The sequence below is a fragment of the Trichosurus vulpecula genome, chromosome 1 (genome assembly GCF_011100635.1).
Source record: "Trichosurus vulpecula isolate mTriVul1 chromosome 1, mTriVul1.pri, whole genome shotgun sequence".
Taxonomy (NCBI): Eukaryota; Metazoa; Chordata; class Mammalia; order Diprotodontia; family Phalangeridae; genus Trichosurus; species Trichosurus vulpecula.
The window spans coordinates 286,258,230-286,278,182 of record NC_050573.1 but is presented as its reverse complement, the minus strand read 5'-3'; the positions used below and the strand labels follow the sequence as shown (position 1 = coordinate 286,278,182).

The following is a 19,953-nucleotide window of genomic DNA, read 5'->3' as shown; positions in this document are numbered from 1 at the left end:
TTTTGGAGCAGTTCATCCATCTGTATATGCTAAGTGTGTGTGTGTGTGTGTGTGTGTGTGTGTGTGTGTGTGTGTACGCATGCACACGCCACTGGCGTACACAGTCTGTACGTTCACTTTGTGTAATTATGAAGCTTCTTCCATACTTACTGTGCTAGCGCTCATCTTACATAGTTACGTGTATGTCGCAGATGTATGTCCGGAACTGTTCTAGGTAGACAGAGAGTCGTTCAGTCCACAACAGGCTTCCCCTACCGCTATTTCTTTGTTTCTTGACATTACCCTCCCTTTCTTCAGCATTGAGAGTTCCTGCTTTTAAGATGTTCAGTTTCTAGTGGCACCGTGCCCCCAGAGACAGGCTCAGTGTGGGATGCAGCCTTGAATGCCCTTGATATTTGTAATTGAATATTTCTTTCCGTGGGGTTTATTTTTAGTATTGGAAATAAAGGCGCAGGCATGCTGACCTTTTGCTATGGCTTTTGGCTTTAAATAAAAGGGTCTCTTAGTTGATGAATTAAACAGACATATATATATTCAGTAGCGCACACGTGGGTTTGCACAAGTATATATGTACATTCTTACACTCTCGTAAAGATTTTTTTTTTTAAAGAGAAGTACCAGAATGAATCCTCTCTCTGTGTTAACTTTCCTTTGTTCTTATGGATATTTTCTATTTTGGGAAATGCAGTAGGAGTAGAAAAGGTTACAATTAGTTCCCCCAAATAAAAGGAAGCTGCTTCTGAGTCATAGCGACAGATTAATAATTATTAACATGTTAAAACAGATGTGCTGCCCATTGCCAAGGGGGCGGGGCAGGGCCGGGGACGTCCGCCCCGTAGACAATGAGAGAGGATCTCTGCCGCCTGGCTCTTATTGTTCCGGAGTCTAAAGACTGAGCCCGACAGCACCCTCCCTCCCCCTCCTCCTGCAGGTTCTCGTCCCATAGCATCGTCCTATATCCCCTCTCTGTTCTCCGGGTGGTCCAGCAGATCCCCTGTGCTCCCCACCTGGGGAAGCCGGACCAAAGCTTCTGGCCTCTCTGACCTTTCATTTCTCTTTTTCTTTCTGTGCCTTTCAGGTTGGAAGTTTTTCCCCTCGGGGGTTTTAGAGAGAGGCAGCGAGGACAGAGCTCCCCTTCCACAGCTTCGCAGGAAAGGAAGGCGGACAAGGGATGCCGACTACCCGAGAGAGCCCTGTTCACCCGCAGCCTAGCCGCCGGTCCGTCCAGTGCCCCAGCACTGTCCTAGCACTTTGCGCCTCTGCATAACCAGCCCTGGGGGCCGGAGGGGTAGCGCTGGTTGTCTTTTGAGAGTGAGAGAGGGAGGGGATGCACCCGGGGCAGGCAAGGCGCCCCCTGCGAGCTGCTGACGAGAGGTGGTATTCAGTCAGGGCTCATTGGAGGACAGCTGGGGGCATGCGGCCCGGAGCCTGCGGGGCTCCCTCTGACCCTGGGATGCATTTGACTTCCGTCTGCTAGTTACTATGACCTGCCCCACTGCTCAGGGCCCCCAGTCCCGGTCCCACGGCGCTCCCGCATGGGCCCGGCTTTGGCGCCCTGTGCAGGGTGGCTGAAGAGCTTCAGCAGGGTCCTTGTGTGGGGTCAGTCACTAACTTAATCTGAATTAGACTTGCCATGGCTGCGCCCGAGGGCGAGGACGTAATGAAGCTTCAGGTGGGAGAGCGGAAGGAGGGAACAGCAGCCTCCGCTGCCCTGGAAGAGGGCAAGCATGAGACCCGTAGGTCCAAGAGTTTGCCAATTCTGAACTCCGCTGGCGGGCAGGACCCCAGCCCCCGGAGGGCAGATAAAAGGTATAGCTCCTTTAGGAGGCCCAAATCGGGCTTTTATGGTTCTTCAGGGGGCACCGAGGTGAGGCGATGCATAGACCAGGTTCAGGTTCATCTGGGGCCCAGCTGCTCTGCCTCTTCACGGACTGTGTTTTCCTGCACCCCTTCCATCTCTTCAGGGATGGTTGGGACTTTAGACTGTAACCACGTGGTTGCCATCGGCAAAAGCCTGTCAGTTTCCTCCACCCAAGGCCTGTCGGTTTCCTCCACTCTGGCAACCCTACAAGGTAGAAGATGCCTCCACGTGGTTTTGACGGATTCTCGTTGCTTTTTGGTTTGCATGTGCTTCCTGACCTTTATCCAGTCGTTGATGGTCTCAGGGTACCTCAGCAGTGTCATCACCACCATCGAGAGGCGCTACAGCTTGAAAAGCTCGGAGTCCGGGCTGCTGGTCAGCTGTTTTGACATTGGGAGCCTGGTTGTGGTTGTTTTCATCAGTTACTTTGGAGGCCGAGGCAGGCGGCCTCTGTGGCTCGCAGTGGGTGGACTCTTCATTGCACTGGGGGCTGCCCTCTTTTCTTTACCTCATTTCATCTCTCCACCATACCAGATTCAAGAACTGAACTCCTCAGTTTCCAACGAGGGTTTGTGCTTGAATGGCAACAGCAGTGCCAGGGACCTTTTGGAGTCATCTGCCTGTTGGAAGGACTCTGGCGGTAACGATCACTCGCTCTATGTAGCTTTATTCATTGGTGCACAGGTTCTCATTGGTATGGGCTCCACTCCTATTTACACCTTGGGACCAACCTACTTAGATGACAATGTCAAGAAAGAAAATGCATCATTGTACCTAGGTAAGGCATTCTTGTGGTCTTTAAAGGTATCCAACTTCAAAACCAATGACCAAAACGTGTTTCCTTTTAAGAAGCCACCTTTCCCCCTCACTACCACAAATTTTCAAACTACTTGACTTAGTTTGAGGGTGATGCTTCCCAGTCTTTTTGTGCAGCATTAGTGCTGTTTTCAGGGAGTTAATCTGGAATGAGAGTTGTCACCCAGGGTACAGTGAATAAGTTTTCCAACTAATTATTTCATTCCCAACCACAGATGACTATTGGTGTGAATGAAGATGATAATGAGGATGTTGATTTTTCTCTTCAAGTTATGCTCCTTGCTTCTTCTCCCCTTCTATTTTGCACTGTTTTTAGAGAAACTCAGATCAGTCAGTTGTGCTGCAAAACAACTGATCTAAGGGGCTGTGTGGGAGTGCAGCAGTGAGCTGAATTTTGCATTATTTGTTGCTTTTAGTTCATCCCTCCTCATAATAGCAGGGATAAGCAAAAATTAACTGCAATGAAATTAGCTTTATTGCAGCCATATATATGCTATACATACATATATATGCTATATTCACGTACATACATATATACATGTGTATGTGTGTATGTATGTGTATATATATATATATATAGAGAGAGAGAGAGAGAGTGTATATCACTTGTGCCTCTGGGAAAAAATCTTGAACAACCTCAAGTTTACTAACTTAATTGGATCAAAAATCATTAACTTTATGACTACTGAGTTATAATATATTTTTGCCAAGAAGTGGCTTTTAGATGTTAATATTCAGCTGTATAACTGCTGCAAAATTCACCCTTACTCCCCGCTTCCCCCTTTTGCTGAGAGCAGAAAGGAATATATAAGGTGATATTCCTTGAAGACTGGTGTGAACCCTGGCAGCCCGTGCAACTGGAAGCCCAATTCCTCTTTGACAGGGTAACTTTGAGTATCTGTACCAGCACTCCACTCCAGAACTCAGTCCTATATATGAAGATTTGGTTAAGAGTAGGTGAGGAGGTGAATATCCTGGAAGTTTTTCATTGAAGTCTTTTCTTCTTTTCACTATCCTTTGTGGAGTGACCAAACCAGGATATTATATTTAGAAGGTCAACAGGCCTAATACTCCAGAGTATTCATTAGATTTAGTTATTTATTTATATGTACAAAGAGGCCAGGGTTTTGGAAATTTCAAAGGCTACTAATAACCATGCAGATGCAATCGGATTATATAATCTTTTCCCCAGAGCAGAGATAATTATTGCCAGAATCTGCTATAGGTAAAGTGTGGCAGTTGTTTAATCATATCAAACACTCCTAGGTTTTATTTTCATTTTCAGAGAAAATATCTGGGGAATAGTAAGGGGGTGGTATAGAACCATTTCACTCATCCCCTTGCCTTAAACTGCTCTTAAAACACAGGGGAAACCCCTCCCCACCCACAGTCTTTCAAACATTCCATTGACATAAATTTAATTCCATTGGCAGCAATGAACCTCCCTTCTAACAACGGGGAAAATATATCACTATCAAAATGTAAAAGCCCTGTGAGGCAGAGACCTAACTTTTCCTCTCCCTAAATAGCAGAAAATGTAAATAACAACTCTCTAAAAATACAGACAGATAAGTATTTCCAGAATATGTTATGTACAAAGTCACAAACAACCTACCTTGAAGTTTTAACCTCTAGGGAGAAAGAAGTAGTGAAAAGAGTGCTAGACCTGAAATCAGGTGATTTGGGCTCAAATCACAGTTCCTTACTAGATGTATGACCACAGGCAAGTCACTCCATCTTTCTGAGTCTCGGTTCCTTGTCCTGTAAAATGGGAATAACAATAATATTAGTACCAACTATCTCACTGGCCTATTTTAATGAGGAAAAGTCTGTTATTGATAAACTGTAAATCTTAACATATGAATACTTATATTAACTTTCAGAGATTATCACCTAGTGCTGTTGACTGTGACAGACTCCATCCAGTGTGTAAAGAAAAAAAATCCTCCTTATGCCTTTTCAAAATTGGGGTCATGGAAGGTAATATACAAGGAGGGAAGTGTGCTATTTAGTGATGTTGCATTTGGTCTTGTGGTGGTGGGTTTTTTTTTTGAGACATTTAGGGAAATTTTGGACTGAGGCTTTTTATATCGTTTACCTTTGAGAAACCTATAAGAACTGAGATTCTTAGGCACACAAAGTACAAAGAAACTGAAACATGTTTGAACATACAGCAGATCTGTGAGGCCACATACAGAAGGGGGCAGAATTTTTAGAATGCTGTTTGAGGCCTTGATCAGAAATGCAACCATTCTCCAAGCCCTTTAAAGGCAATTTTAAGGGCTCCCTTTAGTGAAAAGTCAAAAAAAAGTAGATAGAGATTTTAGTAATTGGAGCAACCTGAATATCAATAAAGGTCCAGAGATTAATCTTGTTCTTTTGAAATATCCATGTTCATACGTGGAGGTCATTTTAGAAAAAATAGGTAATCACAGATAAGATACAGAGTTTTTATTACTAAATATGTAAAGCACTAACCAATTATGTTTTGGTATTAAAAAAGCAATCTGAAATTAGAAAGAACCATCTTGATTAGTATTAATTCTTATATTTTCAAATGGGGAAAGAGAAGGTGATGCTTTTGCAGAGGGAAAATGACTCCACAATTATAGGAAAACAGAGACCAAAAGAGAAAAAAGGGGCAAGACTAGGAAAGTATGTGGGGAAGCAGAGAAAAAGAAATAACAGAGAGGAGGTAAATTCCTAAACTAAACAGAAAAGTTGAAAGCAAATTTGGACCCAGTTTTTTTATTTGTAAATGGAAAAAATAGTAAATGTCACCTTAAAAATATTTCACAGGGGAACTTTTAGTGACAAGGTATTGTAGTGGTCTCACTGAGTTCTCTAACTGAGGGTTAATCTCAACTTCTTATGTTTTTCAATCCCTCTTTAAGTTTTGTCTAAAATATAATAGTCTACTTTCTTATCTTAGTATAATATAATGAACAAAATTTAATTATTTTTGATTACTAAAATTCTTACAATGCTTCAGAGTGGTTATTCTGAGTTAGTTCATTAGAATGGACTGGAGATGTACAAATTGGGATTATTTTTGCTGACCTCAGGGAATGGCCTCAAAGTTACTATTTGAATAAATTCCTGATATTAATTTATTAACATGTTTCTTTTCTAAAAATAAAATAAGTTTAAAAAACTATAATATATGAAACCTTGCAAAGTCTCAGTTTAGTCCCCACTGAGAATTAGTACGTGGTCTTCTCTAGTGAGCTGAAGTGAGGGCAGCCAAAGAGTGAGAAGACAGAAGAAATGTTTGGAAACAACTGGAAGAGCAGCATAAAGTGATACAGCTTGGTTTCTGTGCTTCTGTAAAACAACATTAGTAGCTGAGTCTGTATTAATAATCAGAGATAACTACTTTGAACCACGTTGTTGAGATGATTGTGAGTCTGGGACATACTTGGGACAAGAAATCTGCAAAAGGCCAAATCTGTTCCCTTCATCTCTCAACAGTAATCAGTGAAATTGATTCATTCTTACTGTGGTGCCTTATGACTATTAATATGGCCAAAATTAACATTGGCTACAGAGCTATAGCTAAGGATAGTGTCACTGGGGCTTTATACCCAGAGTACCAACATCTGGTAGGAGGGCATGCTTTCTCCCTGCTGTGGACTCAAGTACTTTGTTGTTGGTTCTCTACCCAGTTAGGCTTCTACCACCCCATGGTTCTCATTCATTTCTTCTTACTGCCTTCCCTTACTGTCAGGCCTCTTGTCGACCTTACCTCCCCCTTCTGCTTCCTTCCTGAGGTTTGTGGTCATCAGCCTTTCCACAGGGTCTGGGATTAGATTCCTTGAGAGATAGGCTGCCCCCTCCCCTGCTACAAACACACCTTACTAGAATGGATTGTCCTCTGTGTCATCCCTCAACCAATTGAATTACCCTCAGGTACCAGAATTTCTAGTTTTGGCTTGGGTTGAGTTGCCATCCATTCTCATAACAAAGTGAGTTACAGACTGTAAAACCTTCCCACACTTGGACAGGATAACCCCTCAATCATCTCTATAAGGGAGCAATTAGCAACAATATTGGTGGCACCAGAGACACAGTGTATAGTTTTCATGTATAACGTCATAAATAGAGTGATGATTAGTGGGGAGGTGTGACAGAATAGGAAAGATTCCTAGTAGCCCTTCCTTCCAGGTGTGGTTTGTGTTTGTACTACACGTAAAACTGTAACAGCCCTGTTTTATGTGGGGTGGAGGTGGCTTTTCTCACTAAATGAGCCATTTTATTTGTAGTGGCTGTTCTCTCAGTTGGTTTGTCAATTACTACTGGTTCCTGCAGTACCATAGTAGTACCACATTGTGACCTCTACAAAGTTCATTGACAGAAAGCAGCCATGGAGAGCGGTTTTTTTTTTTTTGAGCTTACCAATGGGTGCTGGGCAAGCAGAATTCCTTTTAGTATTAACTTGTTTCACCTTTAAATTGTCTTTGTTCCTCTCTGAGTAGTAGCTTTGCTACCTTGGAATCTCATTCAGCGTAGTTCTCCTCAGAGAGTCAGGTTGATGGGTTGAATAGAGAGCTGGCCTCAAACCCAGAAAGACCAGCCTCTGACATATAGTGGTTTTATGATTCTAGGGAAGTCATTTAATCCCTTACTACGCTAAGCAACTCTTAGATTTATAAGGTGCTGACCTGGGTTGATGGAAAGAGTCATTTCATTTAGGAGCTTTCTGTATAAATGAAAAATCACAGATCTAGTCCCTATCTTGGCTAGTGGAGCTTTTTCTATGTTAATATGTATTTGTCTTGGATAACCCATGAACTGTGGAAGTGTACATTAATTCACCTTCTCAATTGAAAGAAAAAAAATGGAAGGAATCAAATTTAATGGGGAAGGACCTGTTGATCACCTGATATACCCAGGAGTACTATTTAGGTCTACCTGTATTCTGGGAATGGGATGTGGAATAAAGCTAGAGCTGGAACCAGGCTTTGGTCTTCGGCATGGGAGGGGAAAAGAGGATTGACCTGGGAATAAGATCTCTTTTGAAGATTCGTATTCTGGCCTAATAAGATTCATTCATCCATTCATTGAACGATACTAAGCATGTTAGAAGATTGTTATAATTGTTTTAACAGTCAAACTGCTAAGAAATGAACTGTCTGCTAATTTTGTATGTATTGGATACACCATAGTTTTTCCTAGGAGCCTCAGCCTTTTATGTGATAGAACCTTACACACACACACACATACACACACACACACACACGTACGTGCACACACACGCACATGCCCCACTCTGGTAAAAGATAAGCTCTTTAAAGGTAGTAACTCATGCCACCTTTTTCTGTGTATTCCCAGCACCAAGCATAGTGCGTAACAGATACACACATATAGTTATTTTTAAAGAAATGTTCATTAATTGGTTGATGTAGTATTTTAAAGTTTGCAAAGTATATGTCCTCAGAACCTCATAGCAATCTTGTGTGATAGCTACCACAGGTATTAGGGGCAACTGGGTGGCACAGTGGATAAAGCACTGGGCCTGAGGTCAGGAAGATAAGCACCATACTGGCACATAGTAAGTACTTAATAAATGCTGACTGATTGATATTCCATATATTGGCTTAATGGCAGCCATTCATCCATTCATTCAGTAGTACTAAGAATATTAGAAAATTGTTATAATTTTTTTAAAAGTCAAAATTACCAAGAAACTAACTGTTGGCTCCTTCTGTATGTATTGAATGTACCACAGTTTTTCCTAGGAGCCCTAACCTTTTATGTGATAGAGCCTTACACATTTCTGAAAAATTGTAAAGTGTAAGTCCTGTGTAGGAATTAAGATTTTAAACTTTGGCTCTGGTTCTATGTCCTTTGCAAACATGACTTGTCATGCTTAATGTTAAATATCAAAAATAAAATATGGCAAATCCAACTGGTATGGCCTTGCAGTACCTATGCCACCTGTTCTCTCAGAGGACTTCTTACAGTGACTGACCAGATTTATGCTGCAGTGTAGCTCTGACATCAATATGAATGATCTTGTGATGTGACCTTTTACTTTGGAGCATTTGATGCCTTTCTTTGGTTCCTTTTTCATGTAGTTCTAAATCAGTTGATGGTAAAATCAGAAATCCTCAGAACTGGAGTCCTTTTTCTTCCTTTTTTTGTGAGGCAATCAAGGTTAAGTGACTTGCCCTGGGTCAAACAACTAGTAAATGTTAAGTGTTTGAGGACAGATTTGAACTCATGTCCTCCTGACTCCAGGGCTGGTGCTCTATCCACTGCACCACCTAGCTGCCCTAGAACTGGGTTTCTGATTGCAGAGGGAAACTTGTCACTGTGAAATTAATACTGTTGCCCAATTTTGTCTGCATGGACAGGTGCGGTATTTGTATTCATGATGTGTGAATAGGTGCTCAGAGCATGTATGATAAGTGAATAGATGAATTTGTATTTTCAGCAGGGCAGACCAACTGGATTCAGAGGTTCCTTCCAACTCCAAGAGGTTGTAATAGAATTACAGAAATTTCAAGTGTCTGAAACATCATTGCTCACGTTTGTAAAAACAAACAGCAAAACAAACCCATAGGGTGTTAAAACTGGAAGGGACTTTGCAGACAATTTGGTCCAACCCTTGACTTTCCATCATTCAGAATTGCTTGACTGTATCAATCTGTTAATGGTTTTGGTCTTGACATGCAATTCTGGCAGAGCCTTGAGATTTAAGATGTGCCTTTTCTTTTTAAATGAAAGGATGGAAAGAAGTATTGTTTAGCTGATTAGGGTAAGCCCTTGGGACTCATATATCTTAAACTTTTATTATTTCTTTTTCACACTTATTGAAGGATTTGTAAAATAGGAATAATGTTCCTTATTTGTGTAGTGTCTCCACATTTGCAGATGACAGATAATCACTGATATTTGTCTTAGAAACATACCTATGCACCAAACAGTTTTCTTCCTGCCTCTTAATTTCTGTTGCCAGGGGAACTGACCTGAATTGAACTGAATTACAATGACTTGCCTGTAGGTACAGGTGTAGTGCGAGACATCAGCACCTTTTAACAAGATACAAAATCTTCCTGATACCTTTTTTCTATGTAATTTTCTGTGAAGAAATTAATTTCATTTTTAACTACATAAAACTTTAAAATTGTGATTTCCAGTTTTGGTTTTATAAATCAACAAGACATCCTCATTATTTCAATGGGTGAAATAAAATCCTCAGAACATAGTTTATATCAATTTATTTTAGTTTTTCAAATATGCCATATAGCACTTCTTTTAGGAACACTGATTTGCTATTTATATGTACATGTATGCGCATTGACTCCCTTCTCCTACTGGATATTATTTCCTTTCTTGGTTCTCATGACACTGTTCTTGGTTTTTCGTTTTTGTTTTTGTATTTGTATTTTTTGCTTGTTTAACTGCTCCTTCTTAGTCTCCTTTGCTAGATCTTCATCCATGTCACACCCACTAATGGTGAGTGTGTTTCAAGGCTTTGTCCTGTGCCCTGCTCTCTTTTATCTCTATTCTTTTTGACTTGGCAAACTCACCAGTTGTCATGGGTTCAATTATAACCTCTATGCAGATGATTCCTAGAATGATAAATGCACCGTTGGTCTCTTCCCTGAGCTCAAGTCTTGGATCATTATTGTCTATTAGGTGTTTTGAAATGGGTGTCCTTTAGGCCTCTGAATCTCAGCATGTTCAAAACAGAAACCATTATCTTTATCCTAAAACCTCTCCTGAGCTTTCCCAGTTTTGTTGAGGACACCATCACCCTTACTCAGGTTTACAACCGTACTGTCATCTTCAACTTATAATTCTCGATCAACCCACATATCTAATCAGTCACCCTCCACCATAACTCTTATACTTCCTCCTTTCCTCCACTCACAGTTTCTGCCTTAGTTCAGGACTTCATCAACTTTCATCTAGACCATTGCAATAACCTTCTAATTAGTCTCCCTGCCTTAAGTTTGTCCTCACTCTAATCCATTGTCCATATAGCTGCAATAGTGATTATCCTAAAGACTAGGTCTTACAATGTCAGCCCCCTTTCTCAAAAATCTCCAGTGGCTCCCTATTCTAGGATCAAACATAAAATCCTAAATTTAGCATTTAAAGCTCTTTACAATCTGGCTCCTTCCTAATTTTCCAATGTTCTTTCCCATTACTCCCCTCCATGCATGCTATAATACAGCCATATTGGCCTTATTACTATTTTACAGGTGCAAATGCTCCATATTCCAGTTTCTGTGCCATGCTATTGGCTGTCCCCCAGGCCTGTGGTCTTCCCTCTGCTTTCCCCTGCTTTAGAATATATATCTTCCTTTAAGACTCAGCTCAAATCTACCTTCTGTAAGAAGTCTTTCCCCCCAGATGCCAGTATCTATCCCTCTCAGGTTACTTTTCATCAGCTCTGTATGTGAATATACACACATGTGTGATTTCACTGGTGTAGGGTGCTATTAGATGATAAAAACTTCCCCCTATCAATGCAGATAAGCACCTACACTGCAAATTAGAGTCTTAGAGCTGTCGGGGCCACTGAGAGGTTAAGTGATTTGTCCAGATTCACAGAAACATTATGTGTGTGTAACAGGCAGAACTTAGAACCTGGGCATCTGGACTCTGAAGCAAACTCTTTCTCTGCTATGCCACCCTGCCTCTCTGGTAGGATGTTACTATTTCTTTAAAAAGTTGGTAATAATCAATTATAAAACACCAGTCCCCTTCACCTTCCCCACCCTTTCCCAGAATTTCCCCTTCTGGATAGATTTTTTTTTTTTGCTTAAGTTCTATAGGTACTCTTTGAAGGCTGACCTCAAAAGTCTAGAAAAAGTTGGGGAACTTCCATATAAGAAAACAAATACTCCACAGGAATCTTTTTGTTTTCTTTTTCTTCTTGCTTTTCCCACCTCCATTTTGGCAAGCATTACATTAGATCTCAAATCTTTAGGATGTCCCTATTGTGTAATGATAGTATAGTATGTCTATTAAACCTTTGTAGACTGCCAATCTGTAATTCAACACACACTCGATCCTAAATTGCAGTATGATTTTAGATAAATTACTTAATTTCCTCTGGTCCTCATTCTTCTCATTTATAAAATAAAGGCATTGGATGAGGTGATTTGTAAGACCCCCTCTAGCTCTAGATCCTCCTTATGTTAATGGAGCAAGTTATTATTTATTTTGTAAATTAATATGGATCAGACCTGAAGTGCTAATGGCTTATGTCCTCAGTTTGAATTAAATAGCCTTTTCTTTTCTACCTGTCAGAGTGGTATATCTGTCTCAAAAACTTCATTTAATAACTCTTTCTTGACTGCTGACAGTGGTGACCATCTGTTGGGCAGGACCTGAGCCAGTCTGAAAACAGGACATATTAATTTCATGAAGTCAGAGATTGCAAACACTGATGTTCTTGGCTGAGCAGTGTGAGTAATGCTGAAACTCTGTTTTCTGTAGGGAGTTCCCTCTGGGTGATGTGAATCCTGAATTGATTTATTTCTTCATGCTCCTTTACGCTTACTAACATGTATTTATGTTTACCAGACAAAGTAAAGATTGTTTGCAGGGAGGAGAAAGACAAAGACTGTGGAGGCATAAATGGCTTCCAAATTATGTGGTTTTGCTACTGACTCTGGAGAACTATCTTAAAAGCTTCGGAGTATGGTCAAATGTAATTGCTAAGGAGCATGGGGAAAGAAGTTTATATAGAATCTATATGCTTATCTAAGGTAGGGGCAACTCATAGATTACTTTTTTTGTTTTTTGTTTTTAATTCTTTCTAGACTACAAACCTCCTGTAAGCCTCTGACAAGGTCTCCCTCTGTGAGTCTACTAGTTTGTAAGTAAAAATGGCAATTATAGAGACCTTTGTGACTCAGGGTGGGTGGATGGCTCTTGGGAGACAGTGTGGTATGCTATAAAGTACCCCTCAAATTAGAAGACTTGGTTTTGATTAGTTTTTGAAAAAAAAATTTAAAGACCAAATTGAAAAACATTATTCTTTCCCTAAAAAGGTTAAGATTAAAGATTAAAAAATTATTCTTTCCTAAAAAATATTACTTTCCCTACCCCCATCTCCATTGAATTTTCTTTTCTAAGAATTTCATACAGCTAAATTAAAATAAACCAACTTGTCGGTCATATTTGATGATGCATGCCTCGTTCTGCACCACTAGCCCACCACCTCCTGCCAAGAGGAGGAAGGGCTACTTTATCAACTTCTGGGGTTGAATCCCAGCTCTACCACTTAGTAGCCATGTCACTGAGGGCAAGTCACTCAACTTTCCTCAGGCTCAGTTTCTTCATTTGTAAAATGGGGACATTAATCCTTTCATTCTTGACTTAACAGATTTGTGAGGAAGGTACCATGCAAATTATAAAGGCCTAAACAAATAAGAATCATTATGATCTGGTGGTGGCCCACCCAGATACTGTTATTTTTCTTGGCTTTTGCACTACAAAGGAGAAGTAGATATAGATTGTTCATAGACAATGGGAACCTGATACCTCAAAAACACAGGTTTGTGCCTCACTGACAGCTTGTTGCTGGCTACTTGGCTCATTTTCCATTACTGGAAAATAGTGCATAGGTACCTTATGGGAGGCAAAGCAACTAGCAAAGGTGTCTGCTATATTTTTAGGAACCAATCATGTAATAGCCCACAGAAAACACAATAATTATCCTTGCCTAATAATAATGTTGATAATTATCACCTTATAACTGGCCTTGGTGAGGCATGGCAATGAAATGTTCTATTCAAACTAGGTTTAATTGAGTCAAGTGATTTGGTGACTTTTCCAGTTCCTTCCAGGAGACTTGTCTACATTCTGATAGATTACTTGTCTGTCCCTTCTTTATATAGCAACCACAATTTTCATACTTGTTTCATTAGCAATTGGATTTCAACCAAAATAATTATTTTCCCTCTGTGGGGTTAACAGCTTTTCGTATACTTAATGTTAAATGGTTATTACATGTCCTTTAGATGCCACTTATGATCATCAGAGCATAAATTTAGAGCTGCCCTGCCCCACATTTTAGAGATGATGAAATTAAGCCCAGAGAAGTTCAATGACATGCCTCAGTGGCAGGGCCAGAAGTCAGACTTAGATCCTTTGCCTCCAGATTCAACGATTTCTCTTTCCCCCAATAAACTTGTACTCAGTTATTACACATTTTCAAAATTAATCATTTTGGTAGCCCTTTTATATATACAGGTACTAGCACTCAGATGGGTGTGCAAGATGTGGCTTCAGGCTACACCAAAGGGAAGAGGGGATTGAGGAAGGAAGGAAATCTCAGGTAGAGTCATATAAAGGAGAGAGCAAAACTTATGACAACCAGCTGTGTAGAGTGACTGGCTACTCTGCAGGCTTAAGTATGGTGAGATACTTATTTTCCCCCTGCATATATATGTATATATGTATATGGATGTATATAGCTACCTGATATACATAAATCTAGAAAGGCAGGATAGAGTCAGTGCTCATGTTACAAAAGGATTCAGCAGAGAGTTTGCTCACATCGGAGAGTTTGCGCACAAATCATTCTCACCATACTTAAGCCTCATGCAGGTGTTTATGTTCTTTGTATAGAACAATCACTCTAAATAACAGGTTGCCATAAGTTTTGCTCCCTTCCCTTATGCCTCTATTTGAGATTTCCCTCCCCTCTTCCCTCCCCTCTTCCCTTTGCATATAACCTAAAGTCACTCCTTGTGCCCCTATCTGAGTGCTAGTCAACTTTTCTCATCTTGTCCCAGCGTCATTGCTGACCCAGCTGGCAATACTGGCTACGAGGGATGGGAAAAGGAATAAGGCACTTTGGTATTTTGTTCTTGTCATTTGAAAGGCACATGTTCCTTACTAGTTTTTCATGTCTTTAGTAATGTCATATATGATACTTCTCATGAAAAATTGTCATTTTTAATGTGCCACGATCTGTATACGCTTCTTGTAAATCTTTTATTGCCCTTTGAATTTTCTTTGTAATTTTAATTGTTCTGAGATTGTGGTTGAGAAAATATTATAAAGAGAGAGGCTTCTGTGACAGGAAACAGTATGGTATCATTGAAAGCATCGTAAAGTTACCGAAATACAATCAAACCTGATCTTCTCTTACTCAATCCTTGGTCCAAGTTACAACAGCACTTTTTACACTGTGACACTTGTTCAAGACTGACATTTTGATGGATCTCATTCAAAGGACTGGTGTCATAGCTCAGTGTCTTGGTATGGGCAATATGTGGTTTTCATGCACTTTGTTTTTTTAGTTTTAGTGGTTTGACTAGTTTCTTTCATATTGCCGTGGAATTCACTGAGGAGATTTTGTAATGTTCTGTGGCTATGTGCAATTAGCATGATATTAAGGTATAGAAATGTTTAGAAACCCTCACCACCTAAAGAGGTAGGCTTTCTTTTATTTGAATCATTATGTAGCATCTCATTACTACTAGTTTCCTAGCCTCTCCTTTTTTTTTTTTTTTTTTTTTTTTTTTTTTTTTTTTTACTGCTGGATAGTGCAGTGAATTGAGAGCTGGGCTTGGAACCAGGAAGACCTGAGTTCAAATCTGCACTCAGATACTTACTAATTATGTGACCCTGGGCAAGTCACTTAATTTGTATCTGCCTCAGCTTCCTTATCTGTAAGATGAAGATCAAATGAAATAAAATTTGTAAAGCATAATACCTGGCACATAGTAGGTACTTAATAAATGCTTATTCTCTTCCTCTGTCTAAGAGGTCTAGTCCTTATCTTAGGCACCAAGGAATTCCCAGAAAATAGATTTTTCCTATGAAATGTAAATATATTTTATTTTTTCTTTTTTGGTATTTATGTACGAATACCCACCATATGAGTAGAAAAAGATGGGATGTTGATGGGTGGAGAAAGGGGCATGGTAGGGAGTCCTTTTTACTATGTTTCCTATTTATTTACATTCTTCAAAAGGTTTATGATTTCATTGGTATAGGATAGGGACTTATCCTTACACCAGTCAACATATAATTTCTCCTCACATTATTCAGACCACTTTTATTAATTTCTCTGGCCAGAAAAATTCATCTCCTTGGGTGCCTTGCCCATAGTAGGCACCTGGTAAATGTTTTTGAGTGGAATTGAATTAGGTTGGTTGCCAAACTTCCTATTGAAATTAAGAATAACAAAAAAGAAAGACTTAGAAAATCATGAGAATTGTCTTCACCATTAGACAGGAGAGTAACCTAGATAAAAGGCAGTCACCTTGGTAAGGGAGGCAAGAGTGTCAGGAGTTACTGGTGACCCTTTTGAAACAACCACACCTATCCTCCAGGCATCCCTCATTCCCCATCACTGACTTGGAGTCCTTGGTCCACGCCACTGGAAAGGGAATAATGGGTTACTCTCTTGAAAGGCCTCAGCTCTCATTCTGTGACACCTCTGTCCTCATTCCCGCCTGCTGGAATCCCTGCTCTAGGCCAAAGACACCTATTTCCAGTAGGTGAGAGATAAATTCCTGTTCTTATTGTAAGGGCTGCAGGTTTTTTGTTTTGTTTTTGTTTTTGAGTTTCCCTATCTGATCCAGGCTGGAAACGCAGCAACCACTAATATGCTTAACTCCAAAACTGATTAGCACAAAAGTTTTAAACTGTTCGGTTTATCCTGTAGGGAGTTTGCCCCCATTTAAGCAGCCTGAAGGCCCTCTGCTCCTAGAGACTCCCCATATTGTTTGCAGATACTCAATTGGCTTTAGCTACTGCAGTTCATAACTTCTGAACTCAAGCAATAACCAGCCTTAGTCTGCTTAGACTCAGAGACTACAAATGTGCATCACCATTCCTTGGCTAGAGGTTGAAATTCTGAATGCATTTTCTCATAGAAACATTATTGCATGTTGTGGTTAGGTTCTGTGCTGTGCTGGACAGGTCACAGTTAAAAAAGGATTTTGTGGGCTGACTTGGGAACTTATTCTTTCCCTGAGTAAACTGGGGACTACTTCATACCTAACCCATTATTTGATCCACAAACATTTAATGTGCATGGAACTTTCTAGAAACATATCTATTACATCAAATGACACATCGTGCTATAATTTGAGGTCTTCCTCATTGGTTGAAGACTCAGACTTACTATTTTGCCATCCCTTTTAAATTTGTCTTCCCCTCCTTTATTTGGCATCATCTATGATTTTAATTTGATGGTTAATAATCTTTTCACGTTTGTCATTAGTAAAGCTTACTACCAGTCATGTGGTCTCCCACTGAGACCTTCCCTAACTCTTAAATGTTATTTGTTCATCATTACTCTGTCTTAATTTCCTCCTGTTTCTTTACAGGAGTCTTTTGCCCCTTCCATGGTGAGGCAATTTGAAATGACATCTAGCAGCTCTCAATCAGATACCCACTGAAGTAATTAAGTAGTTATGTCTGTTAATTTAGTAATTCAATAAAAAAAAGAATTTGTTGTATCATGGGGTTTGTGTTTTGGAAAAAAAATGACTAGCCTTTTTATTGTTTATCATTCTGTTGTCATCTAGTTATTTATACTTTTTCTTTTCCTTTTTGGAATTATTTCAGTCAATTAAGTTTATGCCAAGTGGAGAAATGTTTTATACACAAACATTTGAAAGAGAGCAAGATCCCTCAGGGCCTCCCCCTCCCCTGATCAATTAGGGGATAGCTAGGTGACACAGTGGATAGAATGTTGGGCCTGGAGTCAGGGAGACTCATCTTCTTGAGTTCAAATCTGGGCTCAGATACTTACTAGCCATGTGGCTATGGGCAAGTCACTTAACCCCGTTTGCCTTGGTTTCTTCATCTGTAAAATGAGCTAGAGAAGTAAATGGTAAACCATTACAGACAGTATCTTTGCCAAGAAAAGCCAAATGGGGCCAAGAAGAGTCAGACGTGACTGAAAAACTGAAAGATGACTGAACTACAACAAAAATTCGCAAATAATTACCACATGAATTTAAGTTTCTCTGGTAGAATATAAATACTTGCTGGCAGAGACCATATTGTTTTTGTGTTTGTACACACAATATTGCCTTATCTAGTGTAGGTACTTAATACATATTTTTGAACTGAGTGTTTTTATTTCAGATAAATACAGAGTATTATGGCAGGTCTGAGAAGGGAAAGATCACTTTCTCCAGGAAACCTTCTGCTGGCTTCCCCTCCCTCATCAACCTTCCCTGTTTGGCAACAAAGGACCACTTTGCTCTTTGTAACTCTAGTGTATCTATCTTGTAACAATTTGCGTCATAGCTCTCTGTGTTGGTTCCATATCCTCTTGTTAGACTATAGCTTCCTAGAAATAGGGACAGTATCTTATCTAAACTTTGTACCTGCCCCAGTGCCTTGTGTGTTACTTTGTACAAGCCAACATTAAATGCTGAATGAATGAATGAATGAATGCATGTATAAAATAGATTCATCGAACTTAATTATTTCTCTTCTCATTATGCTAGGGTGGTATTAAGTAGTTAAGACTGGACTCATCTTTCCAAGCTCCCTCCTCTTCATACACTCTTTGGTCCTGCCCAAATGGCCTTCTTGCTATTTTTCATACAGGATACTCTATCTCTCATCTCTGTGCCCAGTGCCACCTTGTAAGGCTGTAGGCTGCCCAGGATACACTCTATCCTCAGTACTCTTAGAATTTGTAGTTTCCTTCAAAGTTCAATTCAAACACTGTATTCTGTTAGTCCTTTCCAAATCTCTTAAGCAGTCAGTATCTACCTTCCCAAAATTATCTGATTTTTATGTTGTATGTACTAATTTTGTATAATTTTTAATTAGAATGTGTTGTGTCCCCATATTATATATAAACTATCTCAGGGCAGGACAATTTCATTTATGTCTTTGTAGCCCCAGAGCAGAGCATCTGGCACAAAATAAATGCTTAATAAATACTTGCTAAGTGATTGATTGGACTTAGAGTCATTAACTGTTCCCTATAGTAGCATCCTGACTGTGGATAAACCTCTTAATTTGCCTAAGCCTCTGTTTTTCCATCTGTAATATGGGGATTATGATGCTAATGCTAGGCTTTCTAAAAGATAAATAGTCCTTAGGGATTGCCTTAGCAGGCTCCTTCTCCCCCCCTTCCCCTTCCCCTGTCCCTTGTAAACATTCCCCATGGTGAGATATGTGGATGGTGCATATGTGGGAGAAGTTGTCCCAGGTAGCATTGTGTTCGAGGGGAAAGGATATAGCAAGGGGGGAGAAATCCAAAGCAGAGGTAGTGGGAGAAAATGTAAGTCCTCTCACAATTAATCTAGGACAGATGTTCATAAGATCATAAGGGACAATGAATGCACTGTTGGAATCAGAGTCAGAGGAATCTGAGTTGAAATCTTGCCTTAGAAACTACTAGATGTGTCACTCTGGTGAAGTCAGGTAACGTCTTTCTAAGTTTCTCCACCTATACAATATGGATTAAATCAGCAACTACATCACAGGAGTGTTGTGAGGATAAAATGAGGCAAAACATATAAAGTGCTTTGCAAACTTTAAAATGCTATATAAATGCTGGTTATTATTATTAACTAATACGTTTTAAAGAATGAGAAAGAATTCTACAAGTAAAGAGGGAGAATATTTCAAGCATAGGGAGGGAATGGTCTGAGCAAAGGCGTAGAAAATTGAGTGGTCCGGTTTAACTGGAACATGTGGTCTATAGATGAGTGTAATAGGAATTAGGGATGGAAAGTCAACAAGTCATTGACTCAAGCAGCATTTATTAACGGCCTACTCTGGGCCTGGAACAGATTTAGAACTCTACTTGGTAGACAAATAGGGAGCCATGAACAGTTTTAAGTGATGAAATAACAATAACATGGCCATATCTGTGCATAAGAAAAACAATCATTCCAGCATGTTATAGTAGTAAGACCAAGAAGGTGGCTACTGCAATACTGTGAGAGGGTGTTAATAAGGACCTGATGAGGATGCTGGCAGTGAGAATATAGAATATAGAGCTAGGATGGCTTGGTCTTGAGAGTTGTTACGGAAGTAGTATTGATAGGACTTGGAAAGAGAAGATAACCTCAGAGTTACAGGCATGGGAGAGAAGGTAAATGGTGGTACCAAAACCAGAAAAAAGAGGATGTTTAAGAGGAAAGATAATGAATGAATGGATAGATGAATTAAAAAAAGCACATTTATATAGTGGGTCTGTCCCAAGCACTATTGAGGCAAATACAAAAGGGAGACAGACCCTGTCCTCAAAGAGCTTATATCTTTCTTTTTTGGGAGAGGGGAGCTTCAAAAAGCATTTAATAAAAAGAATGTAGAGG

The 19,953-nt window shown here is 39.9% G+C and overlaps 1 protein-coding gene across 1 annotated transcript in view; it reads left to right on the top strand.

The window, feature by feature from the left end:
* The first annotated feature begins 1,633 nt into the window (after positions 1-1,633).
* Positions 1,634-19,953, top strand: part of SLCO5A1 (solute carrier organic anion transporter family member 5A1) — a 184,791-nt gene continuing 166,471 nt past the window's right edge. Inside the window, exon 1 of the mRNA XM_036758213.1 lies at positions 1,634-2,639. Coding sequence (XP_036614108.1) covers positions 1,634-2,639 — 1,006 coding nt within the window. The remainder of the gene's footprint in view (positions 2,640-19,953) is intronic.